Below are 25,605 nucleotides of genomic sequence, written 5' to 3'. Positions count from 1 at the left end.
TTCAAGGAAATGTCATGTAAAGGCTGGGAAACTATTTATTTGATAGGAAATGGGGCAGCTTTTTGGTCTTCTTGGAGGGCTTTTGTGGAGTGGCAGTGAAGAGGGAAGTATAGTTTTAAATGTGATTATTACACACACACACACACACACACACACACACACACACACACACTTATATAAACTCAAAAACCTGTGGAATGGTGCAGCTACACTGTTAGAACACTAACAGGTACAGGATGTCAACAGCAACTACCAGAGTTACACCAGCAACACACAATCCCTCCATCAGTGCTCAGACTGTCTGCAATAGGCTGAGAGGGGCTTAACTGAGGGCTTTTAGTCCTGTGGTAAGGTAGGTCCTTACCAGACATCACCTACAACAACGTCGCCTATGCTGGACCAAACAAGTGTCAAAAAGTGCTCTTCACATTCCTTCGCATTTATCACCGAAGGAATGAGTGTTACAAAAAGACCTGTACTCTGGAGCAGGATCGATTTGGAGATGGAGGGTCCGTCATGGTGTCACAGCATCATCGGACAGAGCTTGTTGTCATTGCAGGCAAGCCCAATACTGTGCGTTACAGGGAAGACATACTCCTCCCTCAAGTGGTACCTTTACTGTAGACTCATCCTGACATTTGTTTTTAAAACAAAACAGCATATCCATGAGAATTACATAGTCTGAAAGTTTACATTTGTGAATGCTTAGAACTGCCAATAACACCCTCTAAAAGACACACTGTAAAGCTTCAAGGGCTGAGCAAGTGCTCATTTATTAGAGTAGCAGTGTATGTGTGATTACCAGCATACAGCAAAAAAGATCTGAACTAAACCTAGGTACGATCGCCCAATCAGCGATCATGGATTCAAGATGAATATTGGCCGATTTCGAGCCGATTTTATTTCCTTCACAAATCCTTGTGCTCCAGATGGGTCATTCAACTTGATGAACCTTAGGGTCAATGCTTACTGACCTGTGGGTGGCATATTGTATATATTTTTTTTTTTTTACCAAGAACCATAACACCTATTAGATATACATTAATACTGATTCAATACATTAATACCGATTCAATAAACTCTACTAAGTAACAGTTCCTTTTCTTGTCATTGTTGCCGTTTGATTAAAGTTAATAACAGAAAGCAGCATGTCTAGAGCTGTTAAAAGTTGTACCCCAAAAACCCGGAAGAAAATTCACTATAGCTCCCTCAGGATTTTCCGATGGGGTTTTATAATATTTACTTACGAGTAAAATAAAGTGTGGTAAACATTACTTGATGATCCATGTAAATTTTGTTCTACAATATAAATTACAGCCATACCTCAAATGTGAATTTTGAAGCCTTACTGAATTACATACTTTACAAATACACGGCTGCTCCAAAATTCCCATTTGAGGTATGAAAGATGGATTTTTGGTGTGATTGCTCAATTACATTTTGTTAATTAAAAAAAAAAAAAAAAAAAAAAGTGTAGCTTTAACAGACCATGCTACCACAAAAACTCAACTAAATATGCAGGTTAGAAAGCAAAACACTTCATGCTGGCACATCTGTAATTTACATTCATTAATCTTTAGATGTAAACAGTTCTCACCAGAGGAGTTTCAAAGTAAGGGGTTGGTGAGGGGGTCCATGTCTGTGGCAGGAGGCTGTAGAGGGGGTACTGCTGTTGGGGCTGGTATACCTGCTGCAGGTAGACTGGAGAGGAGTACTGGGATTGAGCAGCAGAGTACACCACAGAATCAACTACCCCATAACCATTCTTAGCAAAGAATGTGTTAATTGCCTTGATGCGAGCCTACAGATACAAAAAGATACAATATATTAAATTGTATTAGAGAACCAAAGAATATTTTGATTGCAAATTTTTTTTTAATTAATTTGGAGACAGGTTAAAGAAATATGGCTTCTGTGGGCTTTTTCAATTCCATTTGGTGCCACTAGTAACAAATTAGCCTACACATATCCACGATCCATACAATGTCCAACCTTTCAGTTTTACGGTTAAGAGGGGGAGTGAAAAAAACAACAACATCCAACTCATTTCTAAATGTGATAATTTAACTTCATAAAAAAGGACAATATTTTATTTATTTTTTTACACATGAGCACATACATGAACACCATGTGAAGCAATACATTTTTTTTTTTTTAGGGCTGTCAATCGATTAAACATTTTAATCGAATTAATTACATGGTGTGTGTGTGTGTATATATATATATATATAAAATTATACAGTTATCTTTAAATATAAATATATATATATAATAAAAAATATTTAGATAATTACAATGTATTACATTCTTGTGGCAGAAGAGTTAATCATTGATAAGACAATATAAAAAGCGGCTTTAGAATACAATGCATTGTTTACTACCATATTATTGATCATAAGTCAATCATTGGCATACAGTTCACAACAATCCATTTCACAAGTGAATTTGTCAATCAGTTGGAGATTATGAGGGCTTGTTTAAGAGCCTGTCAATCTACACCTGCGTTAGACATGCTTGTGTAGCGTCTCAGGTGCGTTGCATCAAACATATGTTTAGTTCACTGTTTCAAGTTAAATATAGTTTAATCTTTAAACACATCTTGAGATCCCCTAGTTCACATTTGCGCTCCTTCAAGTGTTTTGAACGCATGTCTGTGTTGTGGATTGTTTTCTTCACTGTATAAACTGTGCGTTGCTCATACAGCTGAAACTTCACTTACTGCCCTCTGGAGTAAAGATGTGGCATTACAAGCTTGATTTATGGTGCGATTAATTGCATGAATTTTTTTACATTTACATTTATGCATTTGGCAGACGCTTTTATCCAAAGCCACTTAGTGCGATTATTACAGGGACAATCCAGCCGGAGCAACCTTGCCTTGCTCAAGGACACAATGGTGGTGGCCATGGGGTTTGAACCATCGACCTTCTGATTAACAGTCCTGTGCTTTAGCCACTAAGCCACCACCTCTCCATTCAACTCCATTTTTAATGCGTTTTTTGTCAAATTAAATCGCACTGAATTAACGCATTAAATCGACAGCCCTAATATTTTTCCTTTTAATCAGTTTGCAGCGGTGGTGGTTCTGGGTCCTTCCAAGTGCAATACAGATTATTAACGGGTGAAAAACACACAAAACTATTGCTTCCAGGCACCAGAATATAGCAAGATATACAACCCAGCAGTTTGTGCCATGTTAACCAGGGTTTCAGCAGTGCTCCTTAGAGCAAGCACATTCCCTTCATGTGGCTCAGTAACATCCCATGCATTACTCATAGCATTTAAAGCTGACTATTTATGGATATGGGCAGCATAAAATCAGACGCATTAATTTGTACCAGAAAATACAAATAAAATATAACCAAGACCAAAATTGCATGATGTCGAGCATGGAATTAAATCACAAACACTGTCTTCAACAGGGGCCTTTCCTATTGGTTGTACAATGATAGTGTACTGATTAGGGCTGCACGATTTGGGGAAAATGTCATATTGCGATTGAGGCTAATATTGCGATATTATAAACAAATGGTAACATGAGTCAACTTGCTTGGTTATCAAGGAAAATGCACAAATATATTACTGATAATGCTGAAATGTGTATTTCTCAACTCAAACATACAAACTAGCAACAACTATAAATGCAGTGTTTTCAAATTAAAATAATATTTTTACAAAATTAAATAACATCTTTGCATTACTACAAACTTGTCATTTTCTCACTATTATACATAAATAAAATGGAACAATAAATAAGAATAGAAATTTTCATGAAAATAAGATTGTCCAAACAAACAGGGACATTTAATCAGGATGTAACATGTACTTTTTATAAACACTTTTGAAAAGGAAACTGGATATAAAAAGTGTGGTTCACACTAAAACTGTTGTTGTTGCTGTTGTGTGTGTGTGTGTGTGTTTTTTTTTTTTAAATGACCAACTGGTATTTCCAAATCTAGTACCTCTTGTCCAGTGTGTGGATCATTATCTGAAATCCACCTTTGCTAAAAGGTGCATCATGTCTCTTTATATCTCTGTGAAGTCTTGTCATATGGCGTGACACACTCGATTACTGGGCTTTTTAAATGTAGTTTTAGTCAATGAAAACTGTAAACATTTAAGCCATAAGAGTATTATTGATAAGCATTTGTCAATCTTGTCCATCAAAACCTACAATTAATCAATTAAATATATATATATATATATATATATATATATATATATATATATATATATATATATATATATATATATATATATATATACATACATACACACCCCCCACCCTAAAGGATTATTAGGAACACCTGTTCAATTTCTCATTAATGCAATTATCTAATCAACCAATCACATGGCAGTTGCTTCAATGCATTTAGGGGTGTGGTCCTGGTCAAGACAATCTCCTGAACTCCAAACTGAATGTCAGAATGGGAAAGAAAGGTGATTTAAGCAATTTTGAGCGTGGCATGGTTGTTGGTGCCAGACGGGCCGGTCTCAGTATTTCACAATCTGCTCAGTTACTGGGATTTTCACGCACAACCATTTCTAGGGTTTACAAAGAATGGTGTGAAAAGGGAAAAACACCCAGTATGCGGCAGTCCTGTGGGCGAAAACGCCTTGTTGATGCTAGAGGTCAGAGGAGAATGGGCCGACTGATTCAAGCTGACAGAAGAGCAACTTTGCCTGAAATAACCACTCATTACAACCGAGGTATGCAGCAAAGCATTTGTGAAGCCACAACACGCACAACCTTGAGGCGGATGGGCTACAACAGCAGAAGACCCCACCGGGTACCACTCATCTCCACTACAAATAGGAAAGAGGCTACAATTTGCAAGAGCTCACCAAAATTGGACAGTTGAAGACTGGAAAAATGTTGCCTGGTCTGATGAGTCTCAATTTCTGTTGAGACATTCAGATGGGAGTCAGAATTTGGCGTAAACAGAATGAGAACATGGATCCATCATGCCTTGTTACCACTGTGCAGGCTGGTGGTGGTGGTGTAATGGTGTGGGGGATGTTTTCTTGGCACACTTTAGGCCCCTTAGTGCCAATTGGGCATCGTTTAAATGCCACGGCCTACCTGAGCATTGTTTCTGACCATGTCCATCCCTTTATGGCCACCATATACCCATCCTCTGATGGCTACTTCCAGCAGGATAATGCACCATGTCACCAAGCTCGAATCATTTCAAATTTGTGTCTTGAACATGACAATGAGTTCACTGTACTAAAATGGCCCCCACAGTCACCAGATCTCAACCCAATAGAGCATCTTTGGGATGTGGTGGAACGGGAGCTTCGTGCCCTGGATGTGCATCCCACAAATCTCTATCAACTGCAAGATGCTATCCTATCAATATGGGCCAACATTTCTAAAGAATGCTTTCAGAACCTTGTTGAATCAATGCCATGTAGAATTAAGGCAGTTCTGAAGGCGAAAGGGGGTCAAACACAGTATAGTATGGTGTTCCTAATAATCTTTTAGGTGAGTGTGTATAAATATATTACACACACACTTTATTGTTGTAATTTTAGTGCTATTTTTCACATAAGATTGATTTCATCAATGATGCTACACGTTGCAAAATGCAGGCAGTGGGGGTGAGAGACGAGCATCTCCCGTGTTAGTGCGCGCATCACCCGGCAGAACTTTATATCTCTCCCGGTCTCGACTCCCGCTCAGACTGTGGACAGACAGTGACTGGTTGAAGCGGCTCTGACCGCACAGAGAATGACAGTTTTGGAGTTTGTGTTTATTTACCTGGCACGCTCCCGTATAATATGATCTTGAATTAAGGATAAAATAACGATATATCGGCAAGCTATGATCGGAGTTTTTTTTTTTCTGCCCACCAGTTCAGTGTCGGTCTGCTCGGCATCTATCTCCACGCTGAACATCAGAAACTGACATGACCACACGTGCCACTCCCTAAACTGAGACTGACTGGTCATCTTTTTATTAGTGGTGTAGAAAATGGGCAAAAACCTCAGAGAGAATGGGCTGTCACGTCCACACATGCACTTATTTTAATATAAATCGCACAGGCTGACATCGCGATTGCGATATGATTTATCGTGTAGCACTAGTACCGATCATTGATTGGTTGGCCGAAAAGGGTCAAAGTGGAGTACTTGCGAGCAGCTAGTCAATAATAAATAATATAATCATAATATAAAAATGAACAGATTCAGGTCCATTCACAATTGTACCACCATGTGCACTTCCTTGAACACACACCTCAACAATGCTGGCATGATTTATCGGTCTTTTCAAACAATCAGACTGTGTGAGTGGTCATGAATTACAGTCCAGGCACATATACATTCAAGGGTGATTAAATTACAGCTGACCTAACAACAGAGCACAGGGTATGTACACTCACCATGATTGGTTTGCCCTGAAATGTTTTGACTTCCTCACGTAAATATCTGTAAGCCTGTCAAACAGTGTGAAAATATTAGTCAATCCAGTTAAATGGAATCACACAAAGCCAATGAAAAACATTTGAAAGCATGTTTTACCTGCTGTGCATCAGTATCAGACTGGAATGTGATGTACCAGTTGTTATTGTGTGCAAACTCCACGCTGATGACCTGCGGACACTTCTCACTTTTGAACAGCGCCTCCACCTCCTGATAGAGAGAAAGCAGCAACAGTCAGCAATCAAAATGAGAACAAATGAAACTTGCGAACTGGAGGTCAGTTATCCCTCAGATCTCATAATCTCACGGTCATTAGGGCAAAATCCACTGCGCACACAGAGACAGAGCAAGAGAGAGACAGAGCGAGCACGAGAGAGAGAGAGAGCGAGAGAAAGACAGAAATCTCTACAGCAGTAGTGGTTCTGAATCCTTCCAAGCGCGATACTGATCATCATCGGGGTAACCTCAGAAATGACATGTAAACCCAATTTAAGAGTAAATTTTAACAGAGTACAATAGGGCATTCTCACCTCTACAGGTGTGGTCTCAGGGACTTCTCGGAGGATAATGATGCATCGTTTGTGGTTTGGCCGAACCTTCTCACCCTTCTCATCCACCTGCACCACGGGAGAGGCTGAGACGACGAAGTTAGCATGCAAGGAACAAACAAGGTAATAACAATAGGGTTTCCAGTGGCATTGCACAAATTCATAGGCCAATCAATTAATCCCTGTCAATCCAAAATGGGTGGAGAAAGTGTGTTTTTATTTTTTATAACTGTGATCAGTTACTATGAGACAAGTTACTCTGAAACATGGAAAACTTGCAGAAGCAGAGAATATGGTTATTTAAATCTCTTATTGTTTAAAGTTGTGAAATACAATATATTATCAGTGATTTCAGCTTGCTAACTGGGGTTATATTAATATTATTATATAATTACTTATTTTTAAACACTATTAACAATCGTATTTTATCTAAATTACACAATGATGATTCATCGACATTATAGACATTAGTTTTATCGTCTCTTAATGCCTGATCTTCTGTAAAGCTGCTTTGAACGATGCGTGTTGTGAAAGGCGCTATACAAATAAAATTGACTTCACTTAAAACAAGGCAATATAAAATAAGCAAAACCACCAGAACCACCTATATGGCATTAGCAGATCTTACTTCAAATAATCAGATATGGTTTACAAGGGATGCATCAATAAGAACTGTAAGAGGTTTTTTTGTATTTACCTCGTAGCACCTCAAGTATCAGGTCCATATCAGTGGTCAGCAGTTTGACACCCTCCATGCTTGCAATGGTCCAAATAGGGACAAACTGATCACTGTCCATCTGAGATATCAGATAAAGGTCCTTTGACAGATTCTCCCTAGAAACACATTGAAACAAATGAATGACCCAACAAGCAACTATGCATTCTGATGATGCACTATGCAACACTTAATTTTTACTCCTGTTTGTTCTTTTTAATTAATTTGAATCTAACTTAACTAAAATATGTTCATTTGATTTGTAAGTCCATTTTCTATATTTTGCCTGTGTAAAGCACTTTAAATTACTACCATGTATGGAATTAAGTTACTACTGTGAATGTAATTAGCAAAATAAATAAACTTGCCTTGACCTGGGGCCGGATACACTAAGAAAATTCTTTACCAATTTCTTAATTTCTAACTTAGTTAAGAATATTTTTTATTCACAAAAAAAAAAACTAAGCATTCAAATTCTCAAATCAAATTCTTAATAATAGTCATAACATTTTTAAGTTAGGATAACCTACCAGTTGTCTTAAATTTCTAAAAGATGTTTAATTCATTTACTGGGTTGTTTTAAATGTGATGTGTTCATCATGTTGAGTCTGAAGTCACAATGGGCCATTCATGTAGAAATGCGATTTTAAGACCAAAACACGTTTCTGACGGTATTGTGACTAATTATATTTTTATTTTCAGCTTTCAAACCATGTAAATGTCATCACCAAAATTAAAATAAATGTTGTTTTGAAGCTTCTTAATGTGGTGACCAATCATGCTACTTAAAATGGATTCGCTGCAAATAGCGATGTCTCCGTGATCTTTAGAGTTCATACACATAATATTTAGAAAAGACTTTTGCATTGAAAATTAACAAAACTTAAATCAAATACATTTCTAAATTCAAATTGCACTCCAATCGAAACAGCAAATAAATAAGTGATAAAATAATATACATACACACACACACACACACACACACACACACACACACACACACACAACTTTCCATTTACCATCAGGCAAGAATCCGTTTAAACATGCAGGTGGAAAATTACTCATACAAATGAAGACAAACAATTATAAATGTAAAAATAATAAATTACAATGATGATATTAATCACTGAAATATTAATCATGGTTCGAGGTGAACGTGTTTTTGTATTATTTTATATAGCTTGTATTATTTTAAAGGCTGCAGTGTTGCATTCACAACAAACTGCTCTGTGGATATAAAGTGAACTGAACTCAAAGTACCTCCAGAGCAGAGATGTCGGAGTTCATTTGCCACACTCATAAATACAATTTTTTTTTTTTTTAAAAGAATGCAGAAACAAAGTGTGACGTCCTAAGATGCGCGTGTTCCACGAGACTGCACGCCTCTGTATCAATGAGTCATATATGCCCATTGTCTTTTCTGTCATCTGTACTTAATATAATAAAGAGTGTTTCTTCAAACGCGTTTCTTTGTGTCTACGGGCAAATGATTTGTTATATTAATAATAGTCTAATAATAATTTAATAGATTAATGGGAAAATGAGCCAAATATCATCATGACATGGTCAAAGGCATCAGCTATTGGTGATCACTCTGACCATCATTGATCCAGAGATCATTGTCCGTTTGCTCAACCTGAATGTGCATTTCTCTCTACAAAATGTTCAGTCAGTCACTTTGTTTTTTCCCCCGACACATTCATAATCATTACTGCTGCGGCTCGCTTAGTGCGTGCACTTGTAAAAATTATATTTTAAAGGCTCATTATTACGGTTTAGTATTTCTCTAATGTAGAACAGTGTTAGCAATGTTACTTATAACATTCTTTCTCAGCTCTGGAACTCAAACTATTTTCTGATACCAGCACTTGTAAATTTGGGTACATCTAGCATGCTACATGCTCATCACGTTGACGAGATTATCTCCTTAGGTATCGAAATTTGGTACCGAACGACAAGACATTTTCGATACTCAATTGTTTAGAGGCAATTCGGTTGGTGCCTAAAATGTATCAAACTCGATACACAGCCCTACTCTGGTAAGAAGGTTTCAGGTTTGCAAATGCATTTTATTGGACAAATCCTTTGAATACAGATTCTTAAGTACTGCTCTGAGATGCAAAATGTATTCAGCGTAAAAAGTTTTGTAGTGTTAGAAACAGACATTCAAATTCCAAGCATCACCCTTTCCGGGATTTGACCATTCATTTTATAGGGTGGATGCCAAAGATATGAACATGGTATCACTTTACTAGGGAACCTGTTAGCTCAAGTCCACACTTGCAAAATGCATTTTTACGGTCCAGGTAACCATCTTTTTACAGCGGTGTTTAGCGCCAGTCAAAAATACACAGAACATGAAGTTAGGCAGACTGATTCAAACAGAGCCCCATTCTGTAGAACGGTATATAACGGTGGAATAATTCCCAGATGGAATTATATTTTAATTATACAGCCTACATTGTAGACATGACAATCATGTTATTTGCATTGTCACTGAATGGACCTCAACACCTCAAGTTCCACAGAATAAAGAAAATCAAACAGGTTTGCAACACTGTTTGTAATGACAGAATTAAAAAAAAATTGTGTGAACTCCCTTTAAGAGTAAAAGTCAAGTCTCACCAGTTACATTAAAATAGTTTCATTTTCACAAAGTGCATTGAAAATGGACAGTTGATTTGCACAGATTTGGGAATTACAGTTTGATAGAAAAATAAGATTATTGATTTGATTATCTGTATGGATTGGTTGACCAATTCTCAGCTACATGTTAGTTACTAAAACATCGAACTATCCCTTGGGTTGAGTGTAAAAAAAAAAGAAAAAAATGTATAATTAGCAGCAATTTCCACGAGCATGTCAGGGCAATACAGTGGGCGTTACCTTGAGAAGCAAAACTCCAGCTGTTTCTTAAGTAACTCCTTCAGACTCTCCTCGGACAGAGGCAGCTGCTCCTCAACCACCTCTCCTTTCACTGAGTTCCACAGCACCCACATTGACAGACACAAACAAACAGAATGACAATCAGTCACTAAGCAGCACTGATGGAATTCAATGTGACAGTGAGTGTGTGACACTTTCAGACCTGCTTCATAGAGAGGGTAAGCCAGTTCTGCGGACTCCATGCCATTCAACATGCTGCTTTCTAAAGGAGGGGCTGATTCAGAGTCGCCATAGCCAACACTGCATTCCTTGAAGCCTTGAGGAGAATGTGGGAGAAAAGACAGAAGCGGTATAAGTTGTGCGGTTTATGGTTGCTCAAACTATCGTTACAATATGTTGGGCAGCATGTTTTAAAACAGTTAGGTACTTCATCCCTCAGATCTCATAATCTCACGGTCATTAGGGCAGTCCCACTCCACAGAGAGAGAGAGACAGACAGAGAGACAGACAGACAGACAGACAGAGAGAGACAGACAGAGAGCGCATAAGATCTCTACAATAGGAGTGGTTCTGGGTCCTTCCAAGCGCGATACTGATCATCATTGGGGTAAAAACGTGTGCCAAAGAAGCTCTAATTACTTTGGAGTTTATATTCAATAACTAAGAAGAGCTTTAATTCATAGGCTCTCGATTAAATTCAGATTAATTTGGAAATATCTCCAGTGATAATGTCCATTTTGCTAACATACAAAAGAAATTCTCAGCTAATGCTGTTCATTATACAAGGGACCTTCTAGTTTGGCATATTACAAAAATATTAAGTTTGCAAATGTTATTAGTTTTCCATCATTTGTCAAATTTGAGCTTTGAAAACATACAAATCCATTGATGGCATCTTGAAATTTAATGTATAATATTGCATTTATATTTTGTTTACCTGCATAATTTTTATCATATACAAATTTGATTTGTAGAACAAGTGCCAAAACCGGTAGTGTCTATTAAAAAATACCTGCAGTTCAGTGAGCATCTCGAGCATATTTTAATCAGAGTGAAATCACACGGCTTCTTTACCCCATCCGTTCTGCGATTAGAATGAAATGTTTCTTTTTTTTTTGGTCAACAGCTCAGTAAAGAACAAAAAAAAAAGGGTACCAAGAGATATTATTCAGTGACAAATGGATTGCACAGATCTAATCTTTCAAATGCACATTACACAGAACCAGTCAAACCAAACTTTTATTCTTAACACACAGTAAAAGATCTCTGTGTTAAACTTCACTATGATACTCAATCACTAGTGAGTAAAATCTGAAAATGTACCAGTGGCTAATAACAGACATATTTCATCGTATAGCATGAAATGTAGTCAAATATGCAAGTGATGTACTTGTATTGTAAAGAGTTGCACAGAGTAAAAAGATTGATCATGGGATTTAAAGAATTGATTTCGAAGCCAATTAATTTGAAAATCTATATTTTTACCCACCACTAACAATTAACATTTCATTCATCACAAAATCAAAAACTTGCCAATAATCTTCTAGTCAACACAAAAACAAATTGCACCAACGATTAAATCTTTGGTGCAATTAAACGGAATGGAAAATAATTACTGTTGTTAAAACAAATAGCCCTGCCCCAAACACACCATTGGTTGAGCCAATGTTTCTATGTTGGGATACTAACAAACAAAGCAATGATTTTGTATATATGCATGCATATATTTTTCTGGGGAATTAAAGGGTTAGTTCACCCAAAAATTAAAATTATCCCATAATTTACTCGCCAATAAAGTACATCAATCCATCAAAAAAGTACTCCATACAGCTCCAAGGTGGTTAATAAAGGCTTTCTGAAGCCAAGCGATCTGTTTCCGTAAGAAAAAAAATCCATATTTATAACTTTATAAACTATAATCACTAGCTTCCAGTAACAGCCATCCGTGCGTTCGAGAGAATCGAGTTCCGGCGTATGACGTAGTATGCCTACAAGCTCTTAGAGGATAGAGGAAGCCAATGACTATCAAGTTATAAATATGGATATTTTTCTTACAAAAACGCATTGCTTCAGAAGTCCTTTATTAACCCCCTGGAGCTGCATGGATTACTTTTTGGATGGATTGATGTGCTTTATTGGGCTTCAAAATCTAAAGTACCATTCTTTCAGATTATAAAGCTTGGAAGAGCCAGGATATTTTTATATAACTCCAATTGTGTTTGGCTGAAAGAAGAAAGTCATATACACCTAGGATGTCTTGAGGGCAAGCAAATAATGGGATAATTTTCATTTTTGGGTGAACTAACCCTTTAACCTATGAATTTATAACTTAGGCAGATTTTTCCAAGTCCCATTTTGGCTCGCAAACAGCAGAGCGAAGAATACTTTTTTACCACAAGCAAACACGAACGTGTTCAAAGCATGTGTACCACGACTGCTTTTGATACGGTTTTATTAGTCAACATTAGGCGCATTTGCCAACCAAAACAAGTATTGCCCGTGTGCCTAAAAGAATAATCACTTTGATAGATTAGCAGTGGTTCCCAAACCTGTTCCTGGAGCGCCCCAACACTGAACATTTTGTATATCTCCCTTTTCTGACACACCCAAATCAGGTTTTGGGAGTCTCCACTAATGAGCCAAATCAGTAAATCAGGTGTGTTTGATTAGGGGGATATCCAAAATGTGTAGTGTTGGGGAGGGTCCCTCCAGGAACAGGGATGGGAAACACTGGGTTAAAGTATTTAACATTGTATTTTATACCACTAAATGACAGCTAATCAAATGTACATACCCTCTGACTCTTCAGTGGAGGCAGCATCTGCTTGTGGCCAATGGGGAGTCTCTGTTTCCACCTCTGAAGCCTGGTTAGTAGGTGCAGACACTTCCTGCCACACTTTAGCATTGGGATTCAGACCGGTCCCCTTGGTGGTCACCTTGAAAACAAGGTTAACAAAATATGAGCTTAAAAGTATAAAACACTTCCATATTTCACATTTTCATATCATGCTAGAATAAAAACAGCAGACATCTGATAGCCTAACATTTACCCAACTTTTTGTAATGTTACTTACAAAACTGTTTAACAGAAAACAGTTGGGTAGTTGTAGTCTGCAATGGACTGTTCTGACCGTCATCTACGGTGGTGCTATTAATCTTATCAACGCTCTTGTTAAGCAACGGGGCCTTTAGTATTTTAAAAAGTCATCTACCCAGTTTTACAACATGGTGTGTAACCGTGACCAAAAATAAATCCTAAATGCACTGTAAAGCAACGTCTGAGGCGTATTGGACTTCTGCGTGAATAAACATTAAAAGCATTTAACGGCATCAGACGCGACGCTGCAGCAGTTTCACATGACACGCAGAGGCACAAATTACAACTCAGATTCTGCTCCCTACATACTCAAAGCCGCAAAATTACATATCCTTTATTTGCTTTATCAATTCCTTAACCTTGGTGAAGGACGTCTGAAGAGCAAGGTGAGGATGCATACACTGTGCAGTACACGCAAGGACACATACTATAATCATCAAACTTCACCGAAGAACCACAAAGTTGTTAGATTGAAAAACAACCGTTTTCCCAAACTATTTCAGACCTGCACAACGTCTCCCCCACACTTCTGTATAGTTTATACAACAGCAGCCCATTTAGTTGATCTACAACTTGCCCGGCGCCACACTCCATGCACAGCGGCAGGAGATTTTAAATAGTCGGCATTTGACCCATTTAATCTCATTAGCTACCCACCTCCATGCTGATAAACCAGAGCGAGATAAGGGGGAAAAGAGCATGACGAGAGCTTTATAGGATTTCAACAGGCTAAAGTTATTTTCGGACAAGAGGTTGCGTTAAAAGTCGAGGTATTTCGTGGTTATCGTAACTATTTTGCTGCAGTCACCACTTTAAATGGGAAATAAACGACAAATGTTATGCATGTTAAGCGAATTAGAGGCTTGCTAAATAGCTAGCATTTGTTGCGCACACGTGGGTCTTTTGGTGTCGACGGCTAACTCGTGACCAAATCAACACACTTACATAGTAACTCAACTAACCTGCTTACCATAAACTATTCATATTTGAACTAGAAATCCAACCATAACCGTGGTTGAGTGCACTACAGAACTTCAACAACGTCTATTCTTATTGTTGAACACCTCATGGCGCCATCAACCTCTGTCCAAGCGCCACCTCTGAAGAACATTCGCAGTCGCCAAAATGACCTCATTAACTCACCTCCACAAACAACAGCATGGTCTATTCCACCAACAATGTTATCACTCGCTAGACACCCCGCTGATGATAAATCTAGCTCACAATAACGTGGCTCTAGGTTCCACTTCGTTTCGCTTTAAGTAAAAGTGCAAGTTCACTGCTAAAGAGTTTCGCGGCTATTCGTCGTCTGCATCAACCCCCTTTGCTCTGCTTAAGCCACGAGACGGCGCTCATTGAGTCTGATTGGCCATCAGCTCGTCTTCCCTTCGCCTCTTTTGTGATCACATGCAGCAGCACGCTTTGAATATCACCCGCCCCCGTTAAGGGATTGGTGCGTGCTGAAAATACGTCATAATGGTTCTCCATAACATTGGACCAGACTTGCGTTTGTCAAACTTCTATCCAAGATACCGGAACTGTAACCTCTGCCACCAAGATCACTGCAGAGCACGTGGCGAGAGATAACACAAATACTTTACAGGGCTGAAAAAAATGAAAGAAAGTAGCTAGAAAAACAAAACTGAAATGAAAAATACATATGACCCTCAATTTTTGTAACATTTAAGAGGCAGTGATGACTGAATTTTGAGTACGGCGTTTGGTGACGTGATATCGTTAATGCCACGAGGCATCAACGAGTACTAGGAATGGCCAATCTAAGATTTAATGCATGTTCTTCGTTCAACCACTGTTGAACTTTTGATTTCCGAGTATGACGGGATGATTTCGCGGTCACATAAAAGCTTAATTGAAAAGTAAATCGAAACTTGCCATAAAGTTAAGAACCCCGTATAAATTTAACTAATAGCGTCAAACGAAAGCAAAACTGCTCGTCTCCAACTGTCTAGTGGAAACGTGGTCAGCCAGGCACATAATTACGTTCAATACAATAGTTAAAGCTACACTACCAAATGTTATATTTTTACTTTATTTATTTTGAAAAAGCCATAGTTTCCCTAAAATATTATATTCAGCTGCTACAGTTATATTGATCCATATTAGTTTTGTGGAAACCCTACACTGCATTTCGCCATACATATATGCAGAGTGGGGGAGGGGTTCTAAAAGGGTAAAATCAGAAAGGTCCTAAAAAAATAGAATATTCGCGATAGCAGGATAGGATACCAAAACCTGTATGTGCGAGCTTCATTTTGGTGTCTAGATCTGACACAAGGTTTAAAATACCATATGTGCGAAATCATTTTGGTGTCTAGATCTGACACAAGGTTTAAAATACCATGATGGAATGCCAATCATTCAGAACCATGGTACCCCTGACCTTTTTCACAATTTGTTTTAATCCAGACCAAAATCATGCCATGATGCTACATTAAAATCAACCTGTCATAGTAAGTAGGGCTGGGTATTGATACAGATTGTCCAATTTGATTAGATTCACAAGCTCCCGATTTGATATCGACTAATATGGATATATTTCAGTTATAGTGTCCCATTTGTTTAAATATAAAATAAATTATCTCCTAGCCAATGCTGGTAATTATACAAGGGACCTCCTAACTAGGTGCATTATGAAAATATAAATTTGACTAATTATATTTTATTAAGTTTTTTTTTTTTTTTTTATCATTTTGGTCTCTAGCTTTTTAAAAATGAACAAATCCATGAAATAAATAAATATGATATATTGCATATATAATTTTTTGCTTTTGTTTGTTTAATTGCATAATTTGTACTATTGAAGACTATAAATCCAGCAACCTTGTTTGCTGGTGAAGTTGCACCAGACTCATAACTATAATGATAACTGGTACTGTCTCTTGTAATTATACAAGGGAGAGTATTTCTATAAAAAGTGTCTTTAAATGAGTGCAAATTTAGGATAGAGACTCAAATGGCTTTATCTCATCCATGTCAAACATGATTAGAATTAAATATTTAGTTATTACAATTTTTGATCAACAACTGACTGAACAGAACGGGTAATAAAATAGACATTATTCAATGTAAAATGGGTTGCGTGGATCTCCTCTTCGGACACACATCATTTACCATCCAGTGGCCAAATATATAGATTTTAGTTACGTAGCACAAATTTTGGTTGTAAAATGCAAATTCAAGTGACTTCCTCTCTTATAGAGCAGTGACTCAACCTTTTTTTGATGAATGCCCCCCTACTTCATTCCCTTAACCCAAATTTTATACAGCTGAAGTAGTGATAGGACCATATTTATTATTAATCTATTTCTACAAAAGTACAGTTAGTGTTACTATAGTAAATTCAAAGGTGGTGATGTAGAATTCTGTGCCAAATTCAAATGGTTTCCGCTTCTCGTGCCTTGCTTCACACCGATTCTCGCAAAGCTGCGAGTTTAATTGCTCAAGCTTTAAGAGCTTTGTGCTCGCGGCTGCTCTGTCAGTTGAGCCATATCCACCTACAGAGCCATACAGGTGCATTAACCAAGGTTGTGTCTTCACCTCTGTATTTGATGCTGCTAAATCATACATTTAAGATGCATCGCTAGACTTCAAAATAAGATGAAGCACGGTACAAATGCGTACCAACCCGTATAATTGAGAATCAACTGATATACTCAAAGGCTAGATAAAAGTTTTAATGCAAAGAGGAACTTGACGATAGATTTGATTTTTATGACTGATAAATTACTCTGTTTGTAACCTAATGCCCCCCTTTCTATTAATTTGCTCTCAGCGCCCCCTGGCATCCTTTGAACACCCCCGTTGAGAACCCCTGGCATAGAGTAGTGGGTTTTAAGAATCGATATTGAGATCGTTCAAATGAAGATCGAGATGTATCGGAAAATCTTTATTTTTTTACTCACCTCTAATAGTAAGTTTTATGAACAAGCATCTCAGGCCTTGAATACAACAACTAATGTCCAATGTTTTTACTGTTCTCACTCATAGAGCTACTGAATTAGCACAATATGTTATTACAATCTGGGGTGTAACAGAAATATGAACATTTTGGGGAAACAGTCAGAAACCATACTAGATGCATGTACAAGGTACATTAGGGCTAGCACTGGTTGGGTCTTTTTCTGAGTGAATAAATCTAGAAAAAGTAGAAATTTACCAACCTTGTCTATATAACTGACTAAAATAAGCTATTTTTGACATTTGTGCGCTGCAAGTAGTCTAGACACAAATTATTCTCAAATTGAAAATAATATTGTAAAGTTAAACATAACTTTTAAATTAATTGTAACCCGAAATGCATTAACTTGCAAACATTACCCCGGTTTTAATGGAAAAGTTAGCCATTAACCTAAACGTGTGCCACGCATTCTAATGGGATAAAACATTGCTCCTCTGAGTAGGATATGAACATTTGCTCATTCTTTATTATTTATGTGCAGACAGCCTTGCTGGAAATATTTTTAGTCTGCATTGGCTAGTAACGTCGTCTTGTTACTGACTTTAAGCCAGCTAGACAAACATGGCTAATACTCTCGTTACCAAGCAGTTATTTATCTCAACAATTTTAGTGGATCAATAACTTTGTGAACTGACAATCGGAGTAGCTTGCAAGGACACAACTACAGTAGTTTGTCAACAAATTACAAGTAGGTACTGAACCAAATAGATCATTTAGGTTGGCCAACTCTCACGCTTTAGGCATATGACACATGCTTTCAGATTCTGTCTCATGCTCTAATGCTCCCCAAATATATCTCAAGCCAAAAAAATACAACGTAATTCAACAAATCTTACTCATATGATTTTTCCATCAGTGTGAGACTTGAATGTCGAAGCAAATTTCCACTGCAATGCACATCAAAGTGTTCCAAAGATAGGATAACCAGAGATCTGAGATACAACAATTGTGTGACTCTCAACAAGCCCCCATTTGAATTCTACAAAGAATCATATACTTCAACCCTTAAATGCATAACTGGGGTCTTTAGTGCCCAGAGACCTCATTCCACCTCCTTTACCTCATCCATTTTTTTGAGTTATGCCCCCACTTCTTTAGTATTCCTCAACTTTTAAGTTGTGAATATTCAAACAATACAACATTTGAAAAACTTTAATAAATAAAAAATAAATACAAATAAAATTATAATTGTTTAATTACAAGTGTATAGGGTATTTAGTGACCCAAAATATGTAACAGTGTAGCAATATATATTTCCACTTCTATAAATCATATTTGTTTCATTATTTAATATCTGTTTAAGCTTACTTTCAAACAATATTTCTTTGATTTTACAAGACAAATGAGTGCCATATTCATACAAATGACAACTATAACAATTTTCTGCACAATGGTGGTGAATTATCAGTATCCCAAATGCATGTACACATACTGTACATTTTATGCATGTTACTCAAGGTGGTGTGCTGTTGTTTCAGTGATTGACTTGATTTACATTTGACATTGCTATTTGACAAAGAAGCAACATGGAAGTAAACTATATCAAGTACAAAATATGAACAGTATGTCATTGCTATTGACATTTTATGTAGCTCGTGTTAAAGGTGCACTCAGTAACCTTTGTCTTTGTGTCATCTTGGACGTACACTAGTGGCTTGAATGCAGCTTAAATTTAAAATCAATAGTTTTCCAGTTTCAAATGCAATTGCAGAAATCTAGTATTCAATCAGTCATGATTACTTTAATCATTGAGTTAAAGTGTAAAATTACAGGATGGTTACTGAGATTAAGTGAGCAGTATTTGACTGGTCATGTGATTCTAACATGGCAGCCACCATGTGCGTACCCTCTCCCTGTAGAATAAAACAGCTTTTATAAGGTTTCTGATATGACTGAAGTCTTTTTAATTTTAATTTGAGTGGTTATATACATGTCTTTGGAACTTTTTTAATGAGGAAATTAATTACTGAGTGCACATTTAAGTGTAGCTCAATACGCATTTCACAGCCAGTTGAGTCTCATAAAATGTCAATGTGGAAATAGACTACCTATTCTATAATTTGTTGTATCATCTCTGATATATGAACAATTGTAAAATTCTAAAGGTTCCAGATTTCCAATGTAAACATTAAATACAGTTAAGTATGTTAATTAGTAATCCGTTTAAATTATGCAACCAACCAACTTTGTGCTTGTGGGTAACAGCAACAACCAAAGACCATTTTTGGACTCTGGTTGTGACATACTATGGATGTTTTGAAATTGTGCAAAACCCCTGGGGCTTTAAAGTTTTGCATGTGTATTAATGTACCCCGGCCATGTCAAATGTACAGTTACTCACTCTAACCAGATAACCAAGTTGACAACCCTGGTTCAATACACATACAATCAAGAATGTTACTTAGCATATATAAGCATTTCTTCTACATATGAATAAAGTGCATGAGAAATTAAAAGTTATATGCGTGCCCCACGAGGCATCATCAGACATGGTAACGTCATGCTTAAACTAATAGTTCACCCAAAAATTAACATTTTCTGATAATTTACTCATCCTCAGGCCATCCAAGAGTTTCTTGCTTCATCAAAACAGAATTTAAAACTTTTAGGATTTCATTTCAGGCCTCCTCCTCCTCTAAACAATGCAAGTGAATTTACTTTGACGGTACAAAATGCATATTTAGGGTGCATCAAAATACAATATACACAATATAAAATAATGTCCTAATAATAATAATAATAAAATACAAGTAAACAATGACGCACTTCCAGACTCCTCCACGTGACGCGTGACCTTACCAACCAGCTTTCATCCCTCTCATGAGCGAGCTTCACAGAGATGTATGGAAGCAAACATTTGTAGTTAAAAAGTATACCAGTATTGTTTTGTTTCTGAAAATAATCGATCGTTTGGGTTCAGAAGAACTGGATTTGTCGACTGGAGTCATGTGGATTATTTTGATGCACCCTAAATATGGACCGTCAAAAAACCGAGTACATTCACTTGCATTGTTTAGAGGAGGAGGCCTGAAATGAAATCCTAAAAATCTTAAATTCTGTTTAGATGAAGAAAGAAACTCAGATACATCTTGGATGGTCTGAGAGTGAGTAAATTATCAGCAATTTTTTCATTTTTGGGTGAACTATTCCTTTAAGGGGAGGGTTAAATGGGTTGTGCCGATTCAGCACCACAGGCCTGAGCTCACCATGCCGCCTTCGTCCTGGCCGGTTTTCTCCTCTTGATCTCGGGCGACTGGTCCCGGCTCGAACTCCTCCTTCCGTTGAGGTTGACTGCTACTCTCCGAAGTCATCGGCTGCCTTTGGCTCTGCACCGGCCGGCCAATCCGTGATGAAACACCGCGCCACTCCTCACCAACACGCGCCGGCAGAATGCAACAAGCACTTGCTCTAGCTAGTTAGGGTTGGCTTGTCTTACCTTTTCGGAACGAAACGAAGGGGAACAAGGGAGCTGTGCTATCAACAAAGCTTTCGAATCTCAGTTATTGGTTTACTTCGTACCCTAATAATCTATCATGTTAGAAACTCAAACCAGGGGATCAGCGAGCGTTTCTGACAGATGGCAAGCTATTCACACACCGCCACCGTCCCGAAAGACAATGCGACCACCCCCTCCATCACGTTCGCTCTTCCCTGGCAACTGTGGGCAACACGCGCTGCGCTGCATAGCAACCAGCGGGCGCTCTATCCGCATAGCTACAGACGCAACTAATCATGACATAGCGAATAATCCACATAATTACCGCCGTCCTCGCACCTTATCTAACGAAACTTTGTGTAATTTAGCACGGGCAAAGGAGGCGTTAAGGACATACTTAATCAGTAGAGCGTGTTAACATAATAGGAAGCTGTTGTATGTGACAGAAGCAAGTATTGTGATGGAAACGATGTCGTAGGCATTCAAACGAGTGCAGTAGCACGATATCATACGAATTAGGCACATTTAGAATTCTCACAATTTCGCATTGAGAGTGTGTTGGTGTATGCTAGTTTTTAGATATGTCATCTTAGGTAATTTACTTAACAGTTTAACTTCACCTTTACAGAATTTTTGCAATGGACGAACATAGTACATGGTGTCAGGTTGTTTGAAATGTAATTTATTTATTTTTTTCTTTAGCATGGGTGGAAAATGTACAGCAGTAGAAGTTTTCAAGAAATATTCCAGGTTCAATACAAGTTAAGCTCAATCGACAACATTTCTGGCATACTGCCTTTTTCTTTGTATTATTATTTGACCCTTCCATCTTTTTCTTAAAAAAATAAAAATAAGGGGAAGGAGTTGAAATACATTTTTGTGGTAATCAACATAACACCACAAATGCTGTTGCTTGAGCTTAACTTAAATTGAACCCTTTTTAAACATTGCCAAGTGTTTACCATCTAGCACATTGTGACAAGTTAATTATCCAGAAACATTAATACCACTCTTCAAAAGGGTTTATGGATAGAGCCACAGGCCATACCCAGTGGTTCATTCATTCACTAAACATGAGAATGAAAACATGGAACAGAAAAAGTGAATAGTTGTTTAATGCAGGCAAGGTGCTGGACATTCTTCCTCCATGGAGCAGTGAACGACATGTTGATATCAAAGCAGTGATATTCTGTTTTAATTGTGCAGACTGGACCAATCTATAGGGTCAATGCTCAGGATCTCCCCTGAATTTTTTGTCATTCTGCTTATAACTGTTTTTAGGCTTTTGTGGTGCCAGACTGTGATGCTTGTTGGCTGTGCCGTTGCTGGAGCTTCATGTTCATAACTTCAACCACAGCTTTTAGGAAGCAGCACAGATGGACAAAGGAGAAATTTAATGTTAGTAGCCCATTACAACTGAAGTTAATGAGTGAATACATTATGATGCAATAAAACAATATGAACTAAACAAATTGCTAGATTTTGAATATACATTTCTTATGTTTAAAAAAAAAAAAAGTTTACCTTTTTCACATAGCATGTTTACATGTATGTATGTGTGTGTATTATAATATATATAACACACACGTGTATATATAATACACACACTTACACATACATACATATATACACACACACACACACACACACACACATACACACAGGAAAATCATACAAATTATGGAAGTGCAAATAAATACACAAAATTACATTTCAAGGGTCTTTAATGACCCCATACATTTTTGGTACTTAAGTGGTTTTAAAACATTTATTTTCTTTAGTTGGAATACTAAAGAGGTGTGGGTATAACTGAATCAGAATAACATTCTGAGATGATATTCTTCTCATCACAATTGTAGAGAGCAGTTATCTGTTTTACCATAGACTTTGTCAGTTCAAACCAGTCTGGCGATTCTCCATTGACCCCTCTTATCATCAAGGCATTTCCATTCACAGAATCGCTGCTCTCTGGATGTTTTTTGGTTTTGGCACCTTTCTGAGTAAATTCTAGAGACTGTTGTGTGTGAAGATCCCACGAGATCAGCATTTACAGAAATATTCAAACCAGCCCGTCTGGCACCAACATTCATTCATGCAATTATCTAATTAGCCAATAATGTGGCTGCAGTTCAGTGCATAAAAGTATGCAGATATGGGTCAGGAGCTTCAGTTAATGTTCATCAACCATCAGAATGGGGGAAAAAATGTGATCTCAGTGATTTCAACTGTGGCATGATTGTTGGTGCCAGGAGGTCTGGTTTGTTCATTTCTGTAACTGCTGATTTCATGGGATTTTCACACACAACAGTCCCTAGAGTTTACACAGAATGGTGCCAGAAACAAAAAACAACAAGTGAGTGGCAGTTCTGTGGAAATAATGCCTTGTTGATGAGAGGTCAACAGAGAATGCCCAGACTGGTTCAAACTGACAAATTCTACAGTAACCCAGATAACCGCTCTGTACAATTGTGGTGAGAAGAATATCATCTTAGAATGCTATTCTGAGATGCGGGGTGGCGCTGTTTTGAGAGGGACCTACACAATATTATTCAGGTGGTTTTAATGTTGTGGCTGATCGGTGTATAGCTAAAGACTTACCTTGTTTCATAGCATGTTTCTCTTGAAGAGCAGGCTGAATTTTCTCAATTTGTTTTGTAAGGAAGTCAATTTTGCGTTTAAAGAACGCTTTTCCATCCTCCACATTCTAAAAATACAGAAAAACAGCAAGATTTACTTCAGAAAAACCAACAGTCCCCAGAATAAACAATACTTTGTAAAGCAAAATTTATATAAAATGCATTGTTTTGCTTTCTTTTTTTCTTCAATCACTAGATATGTTGTGAATGTTATTTTAAGGTGGTATTGCAATTGAAAGATGACTAATCTAACACTTCAGAAGTGTTCAAGTTAGAAAATCAATCAGATCTTGGCTCACCTTCTCTACAAAGTAACCTGTTCCAACATCCACGAAGACATGGTCTACGTCATGCAGTTTTCCAGGTACATACATCTACAATGAGGCAGTTAAGGGAATACATAGCAACTAAACAAAATAACAAACAAACAAACTGCCTCTGTGAATTTTTTTTTATTGTCTGAAGGTGGACTAATGCTTTGAGGCAACATTTTAGAAACATAAATCAGCAACTTAGCTGTTGAGAGGATACAGAACTGGTGAGAGGGATAAGTAGTTCTTTTCCTGAGACAAAACATTCAATGGACAGATTATGACAGAAATTAATCCAGAATGTATTTGTTAGTATAATGTTATAAAGCTCACCTTCATTATTCTTGTTGAGCACATTCAAACTGTCTTTAGCCTCCACGTATTTTGTTTGGACGACTTTCAACTGACCTATGGAGGATGACAGGAACTCTGTTTCCTATAAAGCAAATCTGTGTCATATAATTTGCACTAAGTCAGCAAAACACAGCAGGAAACGAGTTTGTACAAACTGAAAGACGAAAAACAAATGCAGTCTACACACATTTGCGTTGATTTATTCTCTCATTGCGCAATATAAATTAAAAAGCTAATTTCCATCGCCTTTTACCATATGGAGACAGAAATCAATTTCCTCCAACACATCTGCTGCAGTTTAATCACACTTAGGTTTTACACCTTAATTTAGCCTTCCCCAAAACTCAGCTTCTATCTACAGTGTAGTCATGTATAGATTCATGGTGAATTTAAGTATGTAGTTGATGAGCGCATGTGGTACTACAGCACCACGCGAACAAATAGCGTGACAGACGGACACTGTGCGAATGTTAGCAAACACCAGTTGCATATCATATACGCCATTGATATATTTATAACACAAATTACCTGATCAAGTTGAGTTTTCAAGCTCTCTAATTGAGGTAGAGACAATTCAGTCAGATTCACCGCCATGATGACAATAAAATAATGGAACTTCCGAGTCAACCGGAAATGAAGGACTTTTATCAATGAACGACAGGCTGCCTCGTTCAGAAGGCTGCGTGCTCCGGAGTTCGTATTTGTCGGCTGCATACGTCATCGAAAAGCGAGTAGGACACTTCGAATGCAATCTTAAGATAAATGACCGAAAACAGTATGATATTGTTATCAAAGCAATCCCACAATCTATCATTCAAATGTCTCATAGTGTATGTCAAAGTAATGTAAATCCTTATCTTCCTAAACCCTTGGTGAATGGACTCTCTCACTACAATCCGGAAAGCTTTTGTCAATGAATTATATAAATTTTCTTCACAAAAGAAATTTCAATTTGCCAATATTTTTCTAATGATGAGGTTAATCTAAACTGAGAACTAAATACTTTAAAAATCCCAATCGCAACAAAAGCAAAGGAAGTCCAGTTTAAAACTTCTATCCTTCCGGAGAATTTTTAAGTCGCAGATTTGGTCTAGAAGATCATAACAATTGCTCATTTTGTGATGATCAAATTGACATGACAGAACACTTATTTTATGAATGTAAATGTAATGCCTTCAGGGAAGATTTAGATTACTGGTTATTTCCAAAATGTGACA

General features: G+C 37.4%; 2 protein-coding genes across 3 annotated transcripts in view; both read right to left on the bottom strand.

Moving 5' to 3' along the window:
- The window catches only part of LOC127646501 (la-related protein 4-like), a 36,705-nt gene extending 14,923 nt beyond the window's left edge, over positions 1–21,782 (bottom strand). Inside the window, exons 1-9 of one of the 2 annotated variants that reach the window (XM_052130208.1) lie at positions 20,858–21,782; positions 13,370–13,511; positions 10,778–10,891; positions 10,576–10,666; positions 7,672–7,808; positions 6,957–7,060; positions 6,526–6,636; positions 6,387–6,440; positions 1,598–1,801 (exon numbers count right to left, since the gene is read on the bottom strand). In XM_052130208.1, the coding sequence (XP_051986168.1) occupies positions 1,598–1,801; positions 6,387–6,440; positions 6,526–6,636; positions 6,957–7,060; positions 7,672–7,808; positions 10,576–10,666; positions 10,778–10,891; positions 13,370–13,511; positions 20,858–20,962 (1,062 nt within the window). In that variant the 5' untranslated portion in view covers positions 20,963–21,782. Of the gene's footprint in view, positions 1–1,597; positions 1,802–6,386; positions 6,441–6,525; positions 6,637–6,956; positions 7,061–7,671; positions 7,809–10,575; positions 10,667–10,777; positions 10,892–13,369; positions 13,512–14,815; positions 15,007–20,857 lie in introns of those variants that run through there. The other variant, XM_052130209.1, reaches the window with a different exon arrangement.
- A 144-nt stretch (positions 21,783–21,926) lies between these two features.
- LOC127646502 (prefoldin subunit 5-like) lies at positions 21,927–25,005 on the bottom strand. The gene is made up of 6 exons (XM_052130210.1): positions 24,917–25,005; positions 24,368–24,470; positions 24,255–24,286; positions 24,023–24,097; positions 23,686–23,791; positions 21,927–22,444 (listed from the first exon to the last, which is right to left on the bottom strand). The coding sequence occupies exons 1-6, from the start codon at positions 24,980–24,982 to the stop codon at positions 22,365–22,367; spliced, it is 462 nt and encodes a 153-aa protein (XP_051986170.1). The 5' UTR covers positions 24,983–25,005; the 3' UTR covers positions 21,927–22,364.
- Positions 25,006–25,605: the final 600 nt, after the last annotated feature.

This window comes from Xyrauchen texanus, chromosome 7 (genome assembly GCF_025860055.1).
Source record: "Xyrauchen texanus isolate HMW12.3.18 chromosome 7, RBS_HiC_50CHRs, whole genome shotgun sequence".
Taxonomy (NCBI): domain Eukaryota; kingdom Metazoa; phylum Chordata; class Actinopteri; order Cypriniformes; family Catostomidae; genus Xyrauchen; species Xyrauchen texanus.
Note: the sequence above shows the minus strand (reverse complement) of the source record. Positions and strands in the feature narration are given on the sequence as shown.